The 22,885-nt window shown below is 46.2% G+C and overlaps 1 protein-coding gene across 2 annotated transcripts; it reads right to left on the minus strand.

The window, feature by feature from the left end:
• Positions 1-1,956: 1,956 nt before the first annotated feature.
• On the minus strand, positions 1,957-22,044 carry abcg2a (ATP-binding cassette, sub-family G (WHITE), member 2a). 2 transcript variants are annotated; one of them, XM_056443370.1, is made up of 19 exons: positions 21,944-22,044; positions 19,705-19,771; positions 19,540-19,643; positions 16,064-16,123; positions 15,087-15,201; positions 14,854-15,006; positions 14,237-14,394; positions 14,013-14,115; positions 13,672-13,720; positions 13,486-13,584; positions 12,914-13,012; positions 8,682-8,827; positions 7,549-7,631; positions 7,212-7,301; positions 3,599-3,723; positions 3,007-3,161; positions 2,555-2,644; positions 2,366-2,442; positions 1,957-2,298 (listed from the first exon to the last, which is right to left on the minus strand). In XM_056443370.1, the coding sequence occupies exons 2-19, from the start codon at positions 19,753-19,755 to the stop codon at positions 2,151-2,153; spliced, it is 1,905 nt and encodes a 634-aa protein (XP_056299345.1). In that variant the 5' UTR covers positions 19,756-19,771; positions 21,944-22,044; the 3' UTR covers positions 1,957-2,150. The 2 variants fall into 2 exon arrangements, with proteins under 2 accessions (XP_056299345.1, XP_056299344.1); XM_056443369.1 differs by lacking the exons at positions 19,540-19,643; positions 19,705-19,771; positions 21,944-22,044 and adding an exon at positions 16,721-17,203 and having other exon boundaries at positions 14,741-15,006.
• Between the last annotated feature and the right edge of the window lie 841 nt (positions 22,045-22,885).

The raw sequence follows: 22,885 nt of genomic DNA on the forward strand, positions 1-22,885 counted from the left end.
CGTCACCGGGAACAACGAGCGAGGACACGGCGTCACCGGGAACAACGAGCGAGGACACGGCGTCACCGGGGACAACGAGCGAGGACACGACGTCACGGGAACAACGGCGAGACACGGCGTCACCGGAAACAACGAGCGAGGTCACGGCGTCACCGGGAACAACGAGCGGCGACACGGCGTCACCGGGAACAACGAGCGAGGACACGGCGTCACCGGGAACAACGAGCGAGGACACGGCGTCACCGGGAACAACGAGCGAGGACACGGCGTCACCGGGAACAACGAGAGAGGACACGGCGTCACCGGGAACAACGAGCGAGGACACGGCGTCACCGGGAACAACGAGCGAGGACACGGCGTCACCGGGAACAACGAGCGAGGACACGGCGTCACCGGGAACAACGAGCGAGGACACGGCGTCACCGGGAACAACGAGAGAGGACACGGCGTCACCGGGAACAACGAGCGAGGACACGGCGTCACCGGGAACAACGAGCGAGGACACGGCGTCACCGGGAACAACGAGCGAGGACACGGCGTCACCGGGAACAACGAGCGGATCTCAACCAACAGCTCCGATGGGATGGAAAACAATCGGGGGAAAGCAGCTGATTCTTCAGCTTGAGAAACTCACCGTGAGTCAAGTGGACGCTCTGAACTCTGAGGAAGAGGAGGAGGAGGAGGAGGAGGAGGAGGAAGGACGGAGCTGTCAACCGGCTGGACATGATCACAGGAAACAGAAGCAGAGGATGAAAGAATAAAGATGACGAGGGCGAAGAGAGAGGAAGACTGACTTAGGATGTTAAAGGGATAAAGGGAGGGATGAAGGGGAGGAGGGAGGGATGAAGGGGAGGAGGGAAGGCGTCTAGACGGAGTTGCGTCAGTAGAGACCTCGGGTAATCCTCGCTGCTTCTGTAAACTTTATTCATTCGGGGGAATGTTCAGGGTGCGACGCCAGGTAACCACGGCGACGCCCTGCTCTCCCGTTCACTTGATCAAATCAAATCAGAAAAATGGTCTTCGCTTTGTAACAAAGTTCTTCGGAAGTGTTGAACTTTGTGTGCATTTATTTATAACTTAAAAGTTCGAAAATTAGCCCGTATTTTACGATCTTTTCCAAAACCTAACCAAGTATTTTACGATCTTTTCCTGAACCTAACTACGTATTTTACGATCTTTTCCTAAACCTAACCAAGTATTTTACGATCCTTTCCTGAACCTAACCAAGTATTTTACGATCTTTTCCTGAACCTAACTACGTATTTTACGATCTTTTCCTAAACCTAACTACGTATTTTACCATCTTTCCCTGAACCTAACCAAGTATTTTACTATCTTTTCCTGAACCTAACTACGTATTTTACGATCTTTTCCTAAACCTAACCAAGTATTTTACGATCTTTCCCTGAACCTAACCAAGTATTTTACGATCTTTTCCTGAACCTAACTACGTATTTTACCATCTTTTCCTGAACCTAACTACGTATTTTACGATATATATTTTAAGTGGTGGGAAAACATTTTTACCCTCAGCCCAATGAATGAAATTCAAACTAATATTTGTGTTTCTGCTCGTCAATCTTTTTACTTTTACAATCTTTTTAGAGTTCTGAGAAACCAAAGTCCCGTCGTCTCAGCTGTTGGGTCAACGCCTTGCTCAAAGGCACAACCCGCGGTTACTCATCCTCTCATCACTAGCTGTGTGAGAGTCTGACGGAGGTTACGCAACCGAGATTTCATCACATGCCGGGACTGTTTATACCTACGGTTGCTATGGAAATGAGTGTCTGCTTATACACACACACACTGTTGTCGACCGTGTGTGTGTGTGTGTGTGTGTGTGTGTGTGTGTGTGTGTGTGTGTGTGTGTGTGTGTGTGTGTGTGTGTGTGTGTGTGTGTGTGTGTGTGTGTGTGTGTGTGTGTGTGTGTAAATAATGAATAACTTCAACATAACGTCTCTTTCAACAACAAATCATTTTATTCTACAAACAAATGATCCGAATCGAGATGTGGACAATTACCAGAAATTACTAATAATATCTGCACAAACATTTTTGAAAGCCATTGGGTATATTACAATGGAGGAGGTGGTGATGGAGATGGAGGTGGTGATGGTGATGATGGTGATGATGGTGGTGGAGGTGGAGGTCTAGGTGAACTTCCTGATGAAGCGCAGTTTGATGTAGGCGATGCTGAGGAAGCAGAAGGTCATGACCCCCAGAGCCAGGTGGTTCTGCCAGAAGCCCCAGGTGGAGAAGTCCACGCCCTGCTCCTCCAGGAACTCCTCCCCCGTACAGCTGGAGACACGGTGAGGAACGTTACTCCACTCGCCTCTCGAACAACAGCGTATCCATGGTTACTCACGAGAGGCCAGGCGGCGTGATGGAGACGTTGAGACCACGACAGAAGTCCAACCCCGTGAACTCGTTCACCTGCAGAGCCTGAAGCACGACGTCATGCTTCAGAGGTACGGGGGGGTGTGTGTGTGTGAGTGTGTGTGTGTGTGTGTGAGTGTGAGAGTGTGTGTGCGTGTGTGTGTGTGTGTGTACGTACACCGAGGCCGTATCGTGGTATACTCAAGTATTTCAACCAGGAGAGCCAGCTGACGATGGAGGGAAGATTCACCAGGAGACCTGCGAAGATCTGAGAGAACGTTGACAGGTAAGAAACACATGAACATAGACTTCTATACAACCAGAGGAGTCGCCCCCTGGTGGTCAGGAGAGAGAATGTAGCTAACACATGAACATAGACTCCTATACAACCAGAGGAGTCGCCCCCTGGTGGTCAGGAGAGAGAGTGCAGCTAACACATGAACATAGACTCCTATACAACCAGAGGAGTCGCCCCCTGGTGGTCAGGAGAGAGAGTGCAGCTTTAACACATGAACATAGATCTCTATACAACCAGAGGAGTCGCCCCCTGGTGGTCAGGAGAGAGAATGCAGCTTTCACACATATAACTATATATATGTGTGTGTGTGCGTGTGTGCGTGCGTGTGTCACCATCATGAAGACGCAGGCGATGGTCATGAAGATGTTGGCGATGGCGACCACCGTCTGGTCGGCGGCGATGGCGAGCGCCATGGCGGTGGCGGTGTAGGCGACCAGCGTCACGGTGAACATGAAGGTGAAGAAGGCTCCGGCTGTCGGCTTCAGGCCTGAAGGAAACGTCACGGGAACAAAGTCATCAGCCCAAACTAAAACATGTTTTAGGATATTTTATAAGATTGTTAAAGAAGATCTGAAAATATACATTTGTTATATAGTTCGACATGTTTAAACAAAAATAAAAATAATCACTCAAATGAAGCATAAAAACAATATAGATTTGCAAACATAGAAAGTTTACCAACATTTTATTTTCTTAGAAATAAGAAATTATACGAAAATATTAATCAAAATTTATTTAAAGAATGCCTTAAAAATTAACTAAATATACATTGAACTAGAAAATGTGATTAACAACTTTTATTTAAATACACAACATATCTTTCAGTCTCACATTTCAGAAACTTGAACCAGTTTTTAAAAAAAACTTCATAAATGATATTACTTTATCATTGAAAAAGTGGTAAATACGCCATAACCTTCGTACCGATCATGAAGTACGCCACGCAGCTGAACATGATGGCGGGGACGGTCCTCAGCGTGATGATGTCCGACAGGACCTTCGACAGGAAGTACACCGACACCCTGTAGTACCCGCTGATGTACTCGTGACTGAGGAGGGGAAAACGTTCCATTAAACGACCTCCTCGAGAAACTCGGAACGTTAAATGACATTTATCACAGAAAGAGGCTGAGGAACGTCGGCAAGGTCGTCAGTGTGTGTACGTGTTTGTTTGAGCTACCTTGTGGGGACCTATACCTCTTAGTCCCAACAAGGTAGAAGTTTAGGTCCCAACAAGGTAGAAGTTTAGGTCCTCACAAGGTAGAAGTTTAGGTCCCAACAAGGTAGAAGTTTAGGTCCCAACAAGGTAGAAGTTTAGGTCCTCACAAGGTAGAAGTTTAGGTCCCCACAAGGTAGAAGTTTAGGTCCTCACAAGGTAGAAGTTTAGGTCCCAACAGGTAGAAGTTTAGGTCCCCTGAAGGTAGAAGTTTAGGTCCCCACAAGGTAGAAGTTTAGGTCCCCACAAGGTAGAAGTTTAGGTCCCCACAAGGTAGACATTTATGTCCTCACAAGGTAGAAGTTTATGTCCTCACAAGGTAGAAGTTTAGGTCCTCACAAGGTAGAAGTTTATGTCCTCACAAGGTAGAAGTTTAGGTCCTCACAAGGTAGAAGTTTATGTCCTCACAAGGTAGAAGTTTAGGTCCTCACAAGGTAGAAGTTTATGTCCTCACAAGGTAGAAGTTTAGGTCCTCACAAGGTAGAAGTTTAGGTCCCCACAAGGTAGAAGTTTATGTCCTCACAAGGTAGAAGTTTATGTCCCAACAAGGTAGAAGTTTATGTCCTCACATGGTAGAAGTTTATGTCCTCACAAGGTAGAAGTTTAGGTCCTCACAAGGTAGAAGTTTATGTCCTCACAAGGTAGAAGTTTATGTCCTCACAAGGTAGAAGTTTAGGTTCTCACAAGGTAGAAGTTTATGTCCTCACAAGGTAGAAGTTTAGGTCCTCACAAGGTAGAAGTTTATGTCCTCACAAGGTAGAAGTTTAGGTCCCAACAAGGTAGAAGTTTAGGTCCTCACAAGGTAGAAGTTTAGGTCCCAACAAGGTAGAAGTTTAGGTCCTCACAAGGTAGAAGTTTAGGTCCCCACAAGGTAGAAGTTTAGGTCCTCACAAGGTAGAAGTTTAGGTCCCAACAAGGTAGAAGTTTAGGTCCCCACAAGGTAGACGTTTATGTCCTCACAAGGTAGAAGTTTATGTCCTCACAAGGTAGAAGTTTAGGTCCTCACAAGGTAGAAGTTTATGTCCTCACAAGGTAGAAGTTTAGGTCCTCACAAGGTAGAAGTTTATGTCCTCACAAGGTAGAAGTTTAGGTCCTCACAAGGTAGAAGTTTATGTCCTCACAAGGTAGAAGTTTAGGTCCTCACAAGGTAGAAGTTTAGGTCCCCACAAGGTAGACGTTTATGTCCTCACAAGGTAGAAGTTTATGTCCTCACAAGGTAGAAGTTTATGTCCTCACAAGGTAGAAGTTTATGTCCCAACAAGGTAGAAGTTTATGTCCTCACATGGTAGAAGTTTATGTCCTCACAAGGTAGAAGTTTATGTCCTCACAAGGTAGAAGTTTATGTCCTCACAAGGTAGAAGTTTAGGTCCTCACAAGGTAGAAGTTTATGTCCTCACAAGGTAGAAGTTTAGGTCCCAACAAGGTAGAAGTTTAGGTCCTCACAAGGTAGAAGTTTAGGTCCCCACAAGGTAGAAGTTTAGGTCCTCACAAGGTAGAAGTTTAGGTCCCAACAAGGTAGAAGTTTAGGTCCCCACAAGGTATAAGTTTAGGTCCTCACAAGGTAGAAGTTTAGGTCCCCTGAAGGTAGAAGTTTAGGTCCCCACAAGGTAGAAGTTTAGGTCCCCACAAGGTAGAAGTTTAGGTCCCCACAAGGTAGAAGTTTAGGTCCCCACAAGGTAGACGTTTATGTCCTCACATGGTAGAAGTGTATGTCCTCACAAGGTAGAAGTTTATGTCCTCACAAGGTAGAAGTTTATGTCCTCACAAGGTAGAAGTTTATGTCCTCACATGGTAGAAGTTTATGTCCTCACAAGGTAGAAGTTTAGGTCCTCACAAGGTAGAAGTTTATGTCCTCACAAGGTAGAAGTTTATGTCCTCACATGGTAGAAGTTTATGTCCTCACAAGGTAGAAGTTTATGTCCTCACAAGGTAGAAGTTTATGTCCTCACATGGTAGAAGTTTATGTCCTCACAAGGTAGAAGTTTATGTCCTCACATGGTAGAAGTTTATGTCCTCACAAGGTAGAAGTTTATGTCCTCACATGGTAGAAGTTTATGTCCTCACAAGGTAGAAGTTTATGTCCTCACATGGTAGAAGTTTATGTCCTCACAAGGTAGAAGTTTATGTCCTCACAAGGTAGAAGTTTATGTCCTCACAAGGTAGAAGTTTAGGTCCTCACAAGGTAGAAGTTTAGGTCCTCACAAGGTCGAAGTTTATGTCCTCACATGGTAGAAGTTTATGTCCTCACAAGGTAGAAGTTTATGTCCTCACAAGGTAGAAGTTTATGTCCTCACAAGGTAGAAGTTTATGTCCTCACAAGGTAGAAGTTTATGTCCTCACATGGTAGAAGTTTATGTCCTCACAAGGTAGAAGTTTATGTCCTCACAAGGTAGAAGTTTATGTCCTCACATGGTAGAAGTTTATGTCCTCACAAGGTAGAAGTTTATGTCCTCACATGGTAGAAGTTTATGTCCTCACAAGGTAGAAGTTTATGTCCTCACATGGTAGAAGTTTATGTCCTCACAAGGTAGAAGTTTATGTCCTCACATGGTAGAAGTTTATGTCCTCACAAGGTAGAAGTTTATGTCCTCACAAGGTAGAAGTTTATGTCCTCACAAGGTAGAAGTTTATGTCCTCACAAGGTAGAAGTTTAGGTCCTCACAAGGTAGAAGTTTAGGTCCTCACAAGGTCGAAGTTTATGTCCTCACATGGTAGAAGTTTATGTCCTCACAAGGTAGAAGTTTATGTCCTCACAAGGTAGAAGTTTATGTCCTCACAAGGTAGAAGTTTAGGTCCTCACAAGGTAGACGTTTATGTCCTCACAAGGTAGAAGTTTAGGTCCTCACAAGGTCGAAGTTTATGTCCTCACATGGTAAAAGTTTATGTCCTCACAAGGTAGAAGTTTATGTCCTCACAAGGTAGAAGTTTATGTCCCAACAAGGTAGAAGTTTAGGTCCCAACAAGGTTTTTTTATATTTTCCACGGGAATAGTTACATTTGGGAAACTTGCATCTTAACTTTCTTTCTGAGAGCGAGATACGATGACAGTATTCTCATGTTCAGTAAAGAGTCAGGATATTAGCTTAGCTTAGCATAAAGAATGAAAACAACTACCCCCAAAACACCATAAATGGTGCTTTCACAAGTTTAACATATGAGATAAATTGTGTGAACAAATCCGCTGTAGAGAACTTTGGATTAAGCTAGGCTAGCCTTGTGTTTCCAGTCTGTATGCTAAGCTACGCTAACCTCATCCCTCAGAAAGACGTCACGGTGCTACTTCCCCCAAAGAGAGTCACATGTTCGGCGTGTTGAACCCACATGAAGAGCTTCCTCTCTGCGATGAAGAGCTCGGCCGACGACAGCGAGCTGAAGCACTGATTCACAACGATGAAGAAGAGGGCGCCGAACCTGAAGACAACCATGGTATTATTAAATCTCACACATTATACTGAACCGATGCTACTTTAAAGTCAAGTTATATTTAAAGTAGTTTGTCTCCAAGCGTTTATTCACAGTCCCTTCAAAGTGATCAATTAAGGGAAATATAGTTTAATACTACTACTGATTAGATGACTTTAAACAGGAAGTGACTTGTTGATGAAGACCAAATACTGAATTACACATTACAAAGTAAAACCAGAATGTAGTAGATTACCTGTTCTGTATGCCGCTCTGATCCTCCTTCACGTCAAAGAAAATGGCTCCAACGACGAGAGCCAGAAACAACGTCACTGCGATCTAATAAACACATTTATAGTGAATAGATATGTTATATATATATATATATATATATATTATATATATATATATATAGCTGCAGTGAATGTGTTGAACGTTTGAAGCAACACTTGTTGAAGCCTAAAAGGAGCATTTACACATCCCGGGAAAAGAAAGTTAAGATGCCTAATTTTTTTTAAACAAAGCATGATTTGCTGTCACCAGAGTTCCCACAATGCATCTGTGTTGACACAGGCGTGTCAGCACAATGTGGTGGCGGTGACCTCCCCTCGTGAGAACCTGACCTTTGTCTCTAGAGGAGCTTCATCTGTGAAGCTCAAATAAACGTGTATTTCCCCATGACTACAGCATCTGGAGCTGAAGTTCCTCGCGTGGCCACTAGGTGCTGCTGCAACTCAGGTTCAGCTGCACAGAGGCGAGGAACGCCCAAACTTCTTGTTCACGTTGCTCCTCCGCCCTCAGACTGCGTGATGTACCATGATTTAATGTTCCCTTCATGTTCCCTTCATGTTCTCTCAATGTTCCTTTCATGTTCCCTTCATGTTCCTTTAATGTTCCCTTCATGTTCTCTCAATGTTCCCTTCATGTCCCCTTCATGTTCCTTTAATGTTCCCTTCATGTTCCTTTAATATTCCCTTCATGTTCTCTCAATGTTCCCTTCATGTCCCCTTCATGTTCCTTTAATGTTCCCTTCATGTTCTCTCAATGTTCCCTTCATGTCCCCTTCATGTCCCCTTCATGTTCCTTTAATGTTCCCTTCATGTTCCTTTAATATTCCCTTCATGTTCTCTCAATGTTCCTTTAATGTTCCCTTCATGGTCCCTTCATGTTCCCTTCATGTTCCTTTAATGTCCCCTTCATGTTCCTTTAATGTTCCCTTCATGGTCCCCTCATGTTCCCTTAATTTCCTTGATGTTCCTTTAATGTTCCCTTCGTGTTCCTTTAATGTCCCCTTCATGTTCCTTTAATGTTCCCTTCATGGTCCCCTCATGTTCCTTTAATGTTCCCTTCATGTTCCTTTAATGTTCCCTTCATGTTCCCTTCATGTACCTGAGCCACGGAGGTCTGAGGGTTCAGCATCAGGTTGCGGAACGTTCTCTTGAGAACCCATTTGAACTGGGTCAGGAAGCCGGTGTTGTAGGTGATGGTTCTGGAGGGAACCGAGGAGAGAACCGGCTTCCCCTGAACGATCCTCTCTGAGGGAACAGAGAGTCAGGCTTAATAAAGAAGATGAAGAGCTGAGTCAGGCTTAATAAAGAAGATGAAGAGCTGAGTCAGGCTTAATAAAGAAGATGAAGAGCTGAGTCAGGCTTAATAAAGAAGATTAAAGGCTGAGTCAGGCTTAATAAAGAAGATGAACGGCTGAGTCAGGCTTAATAAAGAAGATGAATGGCTGAGTCAGGCTTAATAAAGAAGATGAAGAGCTGAGTCAGGCTTAATAAAGAAGATGAACGGCTGAGTCAGGCTTAATAAAGAAGATGAACGGCTGAGTCAGGCTTAATAAAGAAGATGAAGAGCTGAGTCAGGCTTAATCAAGAAGATGAACGGCTGAGTCAGGCTTAATAAAGAAGATGAAAGGCTAAGTCAGGCTTAATAAAGAAGATGAAGAGCTGAGTCAGGCTTAATAAAGAAGAGCCGTCATAAATATACAAGATGGCGCCGCAGATGGCAGCCTCGGTACTGCGCTCTCTCGTACTTTTCCTGTTTTTGTTTGTTTGTCTCGTCTCCAGCTCTCCCTCTCTGATCACATTCAGTAGGGAGGAACTTTTAAACTTCCGTGAATCCACTGGACAATTTTTTTCACCGGTCTTCAATGAACCGGATGACTTTACTGGGTTTTTGGTTGCAGGAGCAGCTGCTCTTCTCGGAATTCACCGGAGACGCCGGCGTGGGAAGCGTGCAGGAGCGCTTGTTAAAGTGCGTCAGCGGGGATTTCGAACTGCGCTCCCGTCAATTCATCTGGCGAACGTCCGCTCTCTGGCGAACAAGATTGATGAACTGCTGCTCCTGAACAAAACTAATAGGGACTTTAGCAGATCTGCCGCCTGTGCTTCACGAAACCTGGCTCGGTGCGCACATCCCGGACAGCGCACTGCATCTGCGGGCTTCCAACTCCACCGAGCGGACCGCGTAACGGCTCTGTCGGGAAAACGAGGGGAGGCGGAATCTGCTTTTATATTAATGAAGGTTGGTGCACAGATGTCACGGTGTTAAAGGAATCATGCAGCCCTCACCTAGAAACTCTTTTAATAAACTGCAAACCATTTTATTCACCGGAGTTTTCCTCATTCATCCTGGTCGGTGTGTACATCCCACCTCAGGCCTGTGTGAGTGAGGCACTCCAACACCTGGCAGAGCAGATCACCACCATGGAGCACAAACACCCAGACTCCTGCTCATTGTTCTTGGGGACTTTAACAGAGCAAACCTCAGCAAAGAACTGCCAAAATACAGACAGCACATTAAGTGTAGCACCAGGGACAAAAACACACTGGACCACTGCTACACTGTACTAAAGGACGCATATCGCTCAGTCCCTCGTGCAGCTTTGGGACTCTCTGATCACTGTCTGGTTCATCTTCTCCCGTCCTACAGGCAGAAACTAAAATCTGCAAAGCCTGTGGTGAAGACTGTGAAGAGATGGACCAACGAGGCCAAGCTGGAGCTACAGTCCTGCTTTGCCTCCACTGATTGGAGTGTTTTGAGGCTGCTGCTACAGACCTGGATGAGCTAACTGACACTGTGACATCATATATCAGCTTTTGTGAGGACATGTGTGCCGACAAAACCTTCTGCACATACAACAACAATAAACCCTGGTTCACTGCAAGACTCAGGCAGCTCCGGGCTAAAGAGGAGGCCTACAGAGGTGGGGACAGGATTCTGTACAACCAGGCCAGAAACACACTGACGAGGGAGATCAAGGTAGCTAAGAAGAGCTACACTGAAAAGCTGGAAAAAAAGTTTTCAGCCAACGACCCCTCGTCAGTTTGGAGAGGCCTGGAAGTACTCACCAACTACAAGAGACCATCCCCCCCCACTGAGGACAATCACCGACTGGCTGACGACCTGAATGTCTTCTATTGTAGGTTCGACAAGCCCACTTCCACCCCGCCCAACTGCTCCATCATCGAACAATCACCTCCACTCTCTGACTCACCTCTCCCATCCAACCCCCCACCGGCACTGAGGATCTGGGAAGAGGATGTGAGTCGGCTCTTTCAGAGGCAGAAGGTCAGGAAGGCTCCGGGCCCAGACGGCGTGTCCCCCTCCTGCCTGAAAGTCTGTGCTGACCAGCTGTCCCCCATCTTCACGGAGATCTTCAACCGATCACTGGAGCTGTGTGAAGTCCCTTCCTGCTTCAAGCGCTCCTTGATCATCCCGGTGCCCAAGAAATCCTCCATCACAGGATTAAATGACTACAGACCCGTCGCCCTGACGTCTGTGGTCATGAAGTCCTTTGAGAGGCTGGTGTTGACCCACCTGAAGGACATCACAGGGCCCCTGCTGGACCCCCTGCAGTTTGCCTACCGTGCAAACAGGTCGGTGGATGACGCAATAAATATGGGACTGCACCATTTACTGCAACACCTCGACTCCCAGGGACATATGCAAGGGTTCTGTTTGTGGACTTCAGCTCTGCATTCAACACGATCATCCCGGAGGTTCTACAACCCAAACTCTCCCAGCTCGCCGTGCCAGCCCCCACCTGCCGGTGGATCACAAACTTCCTGACAGACAGGACGTAGCAGGTGAGGCTGGGAAAAACCACATCCAGCACCCGGACCATAAGCACTGGCGCCCCCAGGATGTGTGCTCTCCACTGCTCTTCTCCCTCTACACCAACGACTGCACCTCAGAGGACCCGTCTGTTAAGCTCTTGAAGTTCGCAGACGACACAACGGTCATCGGCCTCATCAGGAACGGTGACGAGTCTGCGTACAGACGGGAGGTTGAACGGCTGGTCCTCTGGTGTGGACAGAACCACCTGGAGCTGAACAAGCTCAAGACTGTGGAGATGACAGTGGACTTCAGGAGGAGCCCCCCAACACTATCCCCGCTCACCATACTAAATAGCACTGTTCCTGCGGTGGAGACCTTCAAGTTTCTGGGATCCACAATCTCCCGGGACCTGAAGTGGGCCTCCAACATTAACACCATCCGCAAAAAGGCCCAGCAGAGGCTGTACTTTCTGCGCCAGCTCAGGAAGTTCAACCTGCCTCAGGAGCTGCTGGTCCTTTTTTGCTCCGCCATCATCCAGTCTGTCCTCTGCTCTTCCATCACTGTGTGGTTTGGATCGGCCACCAAACAGGACAGAGTCAGACTACAGCGGATCGTCAGGTCTGCAGAAAGAACCATTGGTTCCAGCCTCCTCCATTCTGGACTTGTACACCGCCAGAGTCAGGAAGCGGGCAGGAAAGATCACTGCAGACCCTTCACACCCTGGACACAAGCTGTTCCAACTCCTGCCCTCTGGTAGGCGCTACAGAGCACTGTACGCCAAAACCACCAGACACAGAAATAGCTTCTTTCCACTGGCCGTCACCATGATGAACAATTAATCAGACTCTTCCATCTGCACTATCTGCACCTTTTGACTACTGTCTTTAATGTCTTTTTTATATTTATCCCGCTTATTGTATATTGTGTGTGTGTATAAGTACGGAAGAGCAAAGTGAAACCGGAGTCAAATTCCATGTATGTGCAAACCTACATGGCCATTAAAGCTGATTCTATTCTATTCTATGAAAGGCTGAGTCAGGCTTAATAAAGAAGATGAAAGGCTGAGTCAGGCTTAATAAAGAAGATGAAAGGCTGAGTCAGGCTTAATGAAGAAGATGAAGAGCTGAGTCAGGCTTAATAAAGAAGATGAAGAGCTGAGTCAGGCTTAATAAAGTAGATGAAGAGCTGAGTCAGGCTTAATAAAAAAGATGAAGAGCTGAGTCAGGCTTAATAAAGAAGATGAAGAGCTGAGTCAGGCTTAATAAAGTAGATGAAGAGCTGAGTCAGGCTTAATAAAGAAGATGACGAGCTGAGTCAGGCTTAATAAAGAAGATGAAGAGCCGAGTCAGGCTAAATAAAGTAGATGAAGAGCTGAGTCAGGCTTAATAAAGAAGATGAAGAGCTGAGTCAGGCTTAATAAAGAAGATGACTCATTTACGAGCCTTATCTTTCGTAGGTATAGCTACGATCAGACTTGTATTGACTCCAGGGAGTTGTAGTCCTGCAGTACTTGTACGTGTCCAGCAGGACTACATCCCCCATGGAGCTCCAGTACCGACCCAGCTCTGCTCCGGTCTGCTTGAAGTGGCGGCTGCTCCGGTACTCCTCCACCAGCCGGTCCTCGATGCCTCGCCTGCACGTCGTCACGGTCTCCGGATCTGAGGAACCACATATGATCACTCAGTTATCTTCAGGTAACTGTGGATCTGAGGGACCACATATGATCACTCAGTTATCTTCAGGTAACTGTGGATCTGAGGGACCACATATGATCACTCAGTTATCTTCAGGTAACTGTGGATCTGAGGAACCACATATGATCACTCAGTTATCTTCAGGTAACTGTGGATCTGAGGGACCACATATGATCACTCAGTTATCTTCAGGTAACTGTGGATCTGAGGAACCACATATGATCACTCAGTTATCTTCAGGTAACTGTGGATTTGAGGGACCACATATGATCACTCAGTTATCTTCAGGTAACTGTGGATCTGAGGGACCACATATGATCACTCAGTTATCTTCAGGTAACTGTGGATCTGAGGGACCACATATGATCACTCAGTTATCTTCAGGTAGCTGTGGATCTGAGGGACCACATATGATCACTCAGTTATCTTCAGGTCACCGTCTGCGTCGGCCCGGTTGAGGGCGACGGCCGTGGAGTCCCCGTTGATGATGTCCAGGAAGAAGTCAGCGGGGTTGTTGTGGGGCTCACAGGTGTACCCTGGGAAATGGAGTCCGCCCGGATTAAGAACAATAGAGCGCGTGACCTCGTGGAGTCGAGGTGCCGAGGGTTAGTTCATGTTCCTACCGATGTCGGAGAAATAGTCCAGAGCGGTCTGAGCCGGGCCGTGGTACACCTGCTCATCCAACCACGAGTAAACAACAACAACACATGTTTACCAACACAACACTTGTGTAGAGTACGGCTGAGAAGAGGAGAGGGAAAAGAGACAGAAGAATGAAGAGGATCGTCCAAGAGAAACACCGGAGAACAGCAGCAGCAGAAAATGTTCATGAGAAAAGCAGCAAAGAAAAGAAAAAGGACAAAATAAATGAAGAAGTGAAGAGTAGAGCGACAGAAGGAAGAGAAGAAGAGAAGAAGAGTAGAGCGACAGAAGGAAGAGAAGAAGAGAAGAAGAGGGGGATGACCTGCTTGCCGCTGACCAGCAGCGTGAGGCTGTCGAACAGCCGGTAGATGGAGTAACGCGGCTGGTGGATGGAGAGCACCACGGTGCGCCCGCTGAGAGCCACCCTGAAGGAACGGGGCCACGGCACATCAGTTCCACACGCCGCGTGTGTGTGTGTGTGTGTCTGTGTCTGTGTCTGTGTCTGTGTCTGTGTGTGTGTGTGTGTGTGTGTGTGTGTGTGTGTGCCTCTTCAGCAGCAGCAGCACTGAGTTGGCCGTACTGGCGTCTAGACCCGTGGTCGGCTCGTCCAGGAACAGAACCGGCGGGTCGATGATCAGCTCCATGCCGATGTTCGTCCTCTTCCTCTCCCCACCGGAGATCCCTCGAATCAGCTGAGTGCCCACCTGCACACACACACACACACACAAACACAAACACATACATACATACACACACACACAGTTGTGTTCTTCTATACTTGTGACTCTCTGTCTGACAGACCTCATCCTCCTCCTCCTCCTCCTCCTCCTCCTCCTGACCTTGGAGTCGGCCACCCGGCCCAGTCCCAGCTCCTGGATCAGTTTCTCGACCTTCTCCTCCTCCTCCTCCTCCTCCTCTTTCTCCTCCTCTTTCTCCTCCTCCTCCTCACCTTGGAGTCAGCCACCCGGCCCAGTCCCAGCTCCTGGATCAGTTTCTCGACCTTCTCCTCCTCCTCCTCCTCTTTCTCCTCCTCCTCATCCGCCTCCTCACCTTGGAGTCGGCCACCCGGCCCAGTCCCAGCTCCTGGATCAGTTTCTCGACCTTCTCCTCCTCCTCCTCCTCCTCCTCCTCTTTCTCCTCCTCCTCCTCCTCCTCCTCCTCACCTTGGAGTCGGCCACCCGGCCCAGTCCCAGCTCCTGGATCAGTTTCTCGACCTTCTCCTCCTTCTCCTTCTGAGAGACGGAGGCCGGGAGTCTCAGCGCCGCGGAGAACCTGAAGTTCTCCCTGACCGTCAGCGTCCCCATCACCACGTCGTCCTGGAGGACGTCCACCCACCCAAGCGCACGCAGTGAGTCCTGAATCAAGGACTTCCTGTCTCACTTCCTGTCTGTCTCACCTGCACCACGTATCCAGACAGACACTTGAAGTTGGGCGGCTGATGAGCTCCGTCGATCAGAACCTCTCCCGACAACCCGGAGGGGTCCTTCCTGGCAGCCAGGACATCCAGGAAGCTGAAGGACATCAAAGACATCAAAGACATTAGAGACATCAAAGACATTATAGACATTAAAGACATCAAAGACAGTAGAGACATCAAAGACAGTAGAGACATCAAAGACATTAGAGACATCAAATATATTAAAGACATCAAAGACATGAAAGACACATGGAGGACAAAAGTGGCTGAAATTGGCAGACAAGTGGTATGGACAAATGTAAGAACAATTAAAAAAATTAAAGAAATAATTAACAAAATCTAAGAAAATTTAAATTAAAAAACAATCATCTTAAAATAATGAGACATTTTTTAGAAAAGTTTTAGAAAAATATTGAAAAAAATCTAAAGACAAATTTTAGAAGAAAAATGAAAAAATCAGAAGAAAATTTTTAGAAGAAAAATGAAAAAATCAGAAGACAAATTTTAGAAGAAAAATGAAAAAATCAGAAGACAAATTTTAGAAACATTTAAGACACTTTAAGAGAATTTTTTGAAATTTTTTGAAAAATGTTGAAACATTTTACAAACATTTCAGAAAGATCTTTTAAAAAATGTAGAAAACGTTTTGAATTTTTTTAAATCTTAGAAAAAAAATTGAAACATTTTAGAAACATTTTAAACAAGTTTCAGACAAATTTTGGAAAAATCCTTGAATAATATTTAGAAACATTTTAGACAAATTGTGAAAAAAGTTGAGAACTTTTTTTCAGACAAATAGCAGGAAAATGGAGAATTGATTGTGGAAACATGTCAGATAAATGGCAAGAGGAAGTGGCGGAGGAAATGGCGGAGGAAATGGCGGAGGAAATGGCGAACACAGCTCGTCCCAAAAAGGAGCGGCTTCTCTCTCTCTCAGGACCAGCATGAAGACTCACGATGACTTTCCACTTCCTGTCGCCCCCATGATGGCGTTCAGACCCGGCTTCATGAGCCCACTGGCAGACGGGAGAAAGACGAGTTAACGGTGGAGACGTTTCAGAAACCTCACGAGGAACGAAGAAATACAAAGACAGCCGACACGAAAACTACAGGAAACAAAACTCATTAATACAGGAAACAAAACTCATTGATACAGGAAACAAAACTCATTAATACAGGAAACAAAACTCATTAATACAGGAAACAAAACTCATTGATACAGGAAACAAAACTCATTAATACAGGAAAACTGAAATCATTTTCAAAATCTGTTTTTTATATGCCACATATTTCCAACCTAATGTCTGAAAGTGTAAATATTAAACTACATCATCATCTAGTTAGCTTAGCTTAGCATAAATCAAATACAAAGTAGTTTTTAGTACAGATTAATCAAACAGGACAAAATGTGTTCGAGGTGCGGAACACAGGCTAACGGTTTCCACCCGTTTCCAGTCTTTGTGCTAAGCTAAGCTAACAGTCGGCTCATATTTGCTGAATCGACTCTGTTGACGAGTGTTTCCGTTTGAAACGACGAGTCAGGTGCCGGTATCGGCTGGGCTGAAGTCCTTCATGTCACAGGGCCCCAGTAGTCCTACTCGGGGATGGATTACCGAACGAGCCGACCGGGCCCAGGGGCCCATGAGCCAGAGCCTCTGCGTGACGTCTCTGTGATTAACTTTGTATTGATATGATCTGATGCGCTGTAGCCGGTCTCTGCTGGGCTGAATCCTTCATGTCACAAGGCCCCAACAGTCCTACTGAGGGATGTTATTCCTGGTTATTGGTTTCATTCATAGAACCAAAGTCCCTGCTATCATATCATTTGCGTTCTGTTGTCTGCTCAGCTCCGGGATCGTTGTTCCATACGGACTGTTTTGTTAGCGATGTTTTTTTTGGCGGGGGCCCTTGACACGTCCAGGCCCAGGGGCCCGTGGTTTCTTCATCCGTCCACGGCTCTCAGCCAGATGTTCAAACTGAAGCCCAGATGAAGCCTGTGAGACGAGGTGCCGTTCCTCTCAAAGCAGATGGACTTTGAGTCGGCCGTCAATGATTACAGACCATACCACACCAGGCACAGCCTGCTGCACTTTGGCCGGACAACCGTTTGATAAGATACAATCTCATCAGGTGTTGATATGTCCCGGCGTCATAAACAGAGACTTTGACAGCGTGTCACTCCCTGTGGGCGTGGCCTCAGCCGTGGAGAGGCTCAGCTCCTTTGAGCTCCAGACGCTTTCCAGATGATCAGGATGGTGTTCACAAAGGACCGGTTCCTCCTCCCGATGTTGGGCCAGTCCATGAAATAAGAGGAGAGGAGTTACCCAGGTGACCCGGGCTGACGAGAGGGTTCCTCCTCTGGGAACCTCGCATGTTGACTGGAAACAAACCCACAGACTTCTTCACATCCCGAAAATTAGCCGACCAACATTTTTTGTGTGAATTCAAAACAATCGGGATCCTGCCACTGTGTTGCTTTAACCTGAGAGTCATTGTGTGTGTGTGTGTGTGTGTGTGTGTGTGTGTGTGTGTGTGTGTGTGTGTGTGTGTGTGTGTGTCAGCGCTCCAGATGTCGTCCTGTCGGCACGTAGGCTAACAAAACGCACAATAAGCGCCCACCGGGCCTCAGGTCCGCCTCCAGCCCGGAGGCCGGAGCCTCGGAGGAAACGGCTTTGTGACTCTTGAAGGAGCAGCTAGAGCTACACATGCTGCTCTGTAGGGACGTAGAAACATTTTATTTCATCTATTTTTTTTAAGAGATTGGGCATTCTGAGATTTACAGATCTACATTTGTGTCAAACAGGAATTTTTATGTACAGATTTATGAATAATAATCTGCCACATAATCTGTTACGTATGTTCACAAGGAACACACATGTCTACGACCACAACACGCGGCTGCGTGGTGGCATTCATATAAATAAACATACAGTCGACATTGTATTTAAAAGCTTCATCTGTAGAGGTCCAAAGCTCTGGAGACAAATTCCGGACGAGGTCAAATCGGCATCCAGCATCAAGGCATTTGGTTCTCGCCTTAAACGCCATCTCACTTCTTTCTGAAAGTTTTTAATATTGACATACAGCCTGGCGGCACAGTACAATAGAGGAAACATATTTAAAATAAAATGTATATCCATAATTTGATGTTCGTGATATTATTTTTATTTATTTTTTCTAAGTTATCAGTAGTTCACATTTGTCTTTTATTAATATTTTTACTATGACTTTCTTTTTCTTTTGGTTTTCTTTTCCCTATTCTGGTTTTATGTTGTTGTTGCTTGTACGACATTTTATGTTTTCATCCATATGTGTGTGTACTGTCTGTGTGCCTGTAGTAGTAGTTGGTAGGGGGGGGGGTGAAAGGGTTAGGGGAGGGGCTAAAGGGTTAGGGGAGGGGCCGTCCAACTCCTCATCTCAGAGGAGCCTACAGACCTCGGTCTTTGGACGGTCCTCCATTCGTACAATTTTTTTCTGTTGTTAATGTCTGCCAGTATGTACATGTTATGTATGTACTGATGGAAAATAAATTACTTACTTACTTACTTATATTATTATTTATTATTAATATTCTGTTGTTTTAACCTGAGTGATGTAGATGAAGGTTTTATTTCTTTAATTATTTATTTATTATTATTATTATGGCGTTTTAACCTTAGGGACGTAGATGAAGGTTTTATTTTTTTTAAATCCAAGAATAGATGATGCTAACGCTAATTAGCTGCGTTGAACACGGGAGTCAAAATGATTAAATGTTTATTCACCCGTTAGCTACCCAGCTAGCCCGTTTAATAAAAGGCTGTGTCTACTACCGCGCACTTGAGCACTTGGAGCTGACTTTCAGTGTTCGAAGTGCGCCACTGAAAAAACCAGCAGAATTCAGTGCACTGAAAGTACCCGGATGGCGCTCTGCAAACGGGCAAAACATGTAAAACGATGGACACTACTCGCTCTAAACGGCCGCCATCTTGGTGACGTAGCGGAAGAGGAGGAGCCCTTTCGCCAGCTCTTCATTTTATTTCTAAAACAATGGCGGACGAGATGCTACGGTAGCACAAGCGGTCGACCACGGAGGCTCCTGCCGCGATGGTGGAGGTATCGCAGTTTCCACATGGGGTGGAGAAAGGTAAACAAGGGACAACAAGAGACAACAAGGGACAACAAGAGGGCAAGAAGTGCTTCATTTGGTCACTTTAAGTTTCGCGGGTATGGCAAGCAGATTTGCGTACGTCACTCCCGGCTTAATTTCGCGGGTGCCGTGAACAGATTTGCGTCCGTCACTTCCGCCAAGTGGTTAACGTAAGTGTTCCATTTGAGACTCACAGCCACGAAGTACACTGCATTGTAGTGCACTGTATTGCAGTGTACTTCGTAAAGTGTGCGGTAGCCACAGCCTAGTTTAGCACAAAGCACAACGCCCTGAGGAGCTCACCTGAGGTCCAGCAGGATTTCCTTGGTGGTCCCTTTGCTCCGGCAGCCCCCCCCCTCAGTCACCGTGTAGCCGATGTTGTGGAAGCTAACGGTGGCGCCTGCAGACTGGAGATAAAGGTGTTCATTCTGCCCCTTTAACACACGGGGGGGGGGGGGGGGGGGGTACCTTTGAGGCTCCATTCGGCCCGAACTCCATCGCCACTTTGGTCTCCGCCATCTTCACCCTCCTCCTCCTGAAACACCGGGGAGCGTCGTACTGTCCCTTTAAATCGTATAATAACAAACAACAACACAGCCGACGGCTAACGGGAGATGAACCTCCAGCCTCAAATACTACACAACAAACACTCTGTGACGGTCTTCTGTTAGCTCATTAGCATGCTATATCGGAGTTTTAGCTAACGTTGGCGTCCGTTCGAAGTCTTCTTCTCACAGTGTGATGAGGAAGTTCAGATGAACTGAAGCTCCAGAACTTCTTCTTCTGCTTCTGGACCTTCTAGAACCACAGAAGCAGAACTTCAAACGGACCTCCAACGCTTTGTTGGTTTCTTGCTGATGTGTGAAATATGTTTCAGTTGATCAGCTGGAATCCATCAGAGGTCTAATGTCCAACACGAGGCCCGCGGGCCGGACGGGGCCCTCCACCACGTGAAATGTAAGAAAACAATCCTGTGCTTTTATTTTGAAGGTACCCACCACACTTTGACACTCATGAGTCTCAAAGGTTCGTGACCAGGGTCGGTGATGACCTGACCTTCTGACCTTTCACCCCCGCTCCTAAAGCTCCTTCATTTAACTGGTTGAGAAGCTGAGCGCTTCAGTTTATCATCACTTCCTCTTTCTGAGATCCAGACGGCGCTCCACAGAGGGCCACGTTGCGGAGCTCTCCGAGTCAACTTATTTACGTGTCTTTTTCTACTCACGACTTTTTTGTGCCGAGCTAAGACACAAAATGCAACGTTTTCCTCTGATCGGGCGACCCTGTTACAGCTGAGAGAGCGCAGTCATTTTGGACTCTTTTCCCCCGACGAGCCACAACTCTACCCAGAGCTAACATGCTATGTTGACTCGATGCTCGGCCCTGAGAACAACAGGCCGAAGCGGAGGCGCGGCAGACGGGGAGGAGCTGACCGAAGACTCCGGCGCTTGGTTAGCATCGGAAGGCTAACACTCCCAATCATACTGTTCGCAAATGTTCAGTCTCTGGAAAACAAGGTGGACGAGCTACATGCTCGGATCCCATGCAGAAGGACATTCAGGATTGCTCCATACTGTGTTTCTGTGAAACCTGGCTGGGGGAGGCCATGACACCAGATGGCTACACGGTCTTCAGAGAGGACCGATGCGCTGTGGAAAGCGGAAAGACTCGCGGAGGAGGAACGGCCGCACTCGTCAAAAGATCCTGGTGCACCGACAGTAAGATCATATCAACATCTTGCTCTGAACATGTGGAGGATCTGACTTTGAGGCTAAGACCATTTTATTTGCCCAGAGAACTGCAATGTATCATTGTGAGTGTTGTGTATATCCCCCCCTCCGCTAAGGAGGAGGCTGCACTGAAGGAGCTACACGACATGATCAGTGAGCATGAAAACACAGATCCCGACACTGCTGTCATTATTCGGGGAGATTTTAATCACTGCAATCTCCGGAAAAATATGCCCAAACTGCATCAGTTTGTGACCTTCCCCACCAGGGGAAATAAAACCAGGCACGTGCACAGGCTCCTCCCCCTTTGCCCTGGATGTGTAAAGGGCCCTTTTTCCTGGAGACACATTTTTTTCATTCATCAGTATTTAAGAATAAAAGTTTCTCTCTCGGTCATCAAGTCCCCACAAATGTGTTTTAATATCCGACGGGGCATTTATTTGAGTTCTTGTGAGAATTTCGCCTAGACCCGCTCCGCAATAACAATAATTGCGATGTGTCTGGACTGCTGGTCTAGGCACAGATGGCAAATAAAAAACCTTGAACCTTGAACCTCTGACCTTCAGCTCAGACTGGAACACGTACTTTAAGATTATTAAAACAGAGGATTTATTTCGACTTTTACTTCAAGTTAAAGAAACAAATACTCTGTTTCAAGTCCAAGTGCGTGTCGGTGTTGGACTCAGCATGTAAGTCTCCAAACAGAAGGCTCCTTGAGTCTGACTCATTGCTGTCTTAAAGTGTTCCAGTAGAGAGGAGCTCGTGTTAACGGCTTCATTCACTTCCTTATTCTGGAACAGGACACAGAGCGGGGAGCACATATATACAAATATATTTATATAAATACATATATTATATTTATATATTTATATTTTTGTATTTTCATACTTTTATATTTGTATAGAAACGTGAAGGTACCTCAAAATGAAGGCAATGTAGTTTCCAGTCAAACCCGTGAGAACCGGAGCAGGACTCACCTGCCGAGGCCGCGCAGTCCTGAAGGCACGGAGGTCCACCCGGTCCCCGTTAACTCTCCCGTTAACCGACCCACCGGCTGCAGAGCGCCGGTCCGTGAGAGTGAAGCCTCGTTCTGCACCGATCACAGGCAGCAGGGCGCAGGGGGCGTGTCTCCCGCCCGTCACTTCAGTGGTGGTAACATATTTATATCGTTTTATATCTATTTATATAAATAGATATAAATATAACTATACATATGTATATCTATGTATATATTTATATATATAAATACAAATATATTTATATAAATATTATATTTATATAAATGCTATATTTATATAAATATTATATTTCTATATTATATAAATATTATATATATATATATTTATATACAAATATATTTATATAAATACATATATTATATTTATATTTTTATATTTTTGTATTTTCATACTTTTATATTTGTATATTTGTATATATTTATATAAATATATATACTCGCGACAGCTGCCTGGATCAGAGGGCTGTTCTTGTTCAGTCTTTCTCGCGAAATCTTGTGCTCCTACGTGAGCAAAGGAACGCACCTATCGCGAGACTTGAGCGGTCGAAAGTTCCTCCCTGGTGGCCGCTCCAGGAGAACCGGAGCCGCGGCCGGAGACGCGCTGATGCCGGTAAGGGCTCGAACACACCGGACGCGCCTCTATAATCGCAGCCGCACCAAAGACGTCTTGTCAAAAACCTGCCGGGCCAAACAGCGCGGCGCTGTGGAGCGGACCTGCGCGCGCAACCAACCGTTGCTTTTGGGTTCAAGATATTTAAAAAAAGAAAGGAAAGAGTTCGGCGAACACCAGCATCTCCTCCATGAGTTGTGTCCAGTGTTGCCAGGTCCGCGGTTATCCCGCGGAATTGGGCTACTTTTGAAGTGTTGCCGCGGGTTGAATTGTTTGTCCTTGGTTCGGGTA

The sequence above is a fragment of the Pseudoliparis swirei genome, chromosome 21 (genome assembly GCF_029220125.1).
Source record: "Pseudoliparis swirei isolate HS2019 ecotype Mariana Trench chromosome 21, NWPU_hadal_v1, whole genome shotgun sequence".
Lineage (NCBI taxonomy): Eukaryota > Metazoa > Chordata > Actinopteri > Perciformes > Liparidae > Pseudoliparis > Pseudoliparis swirei.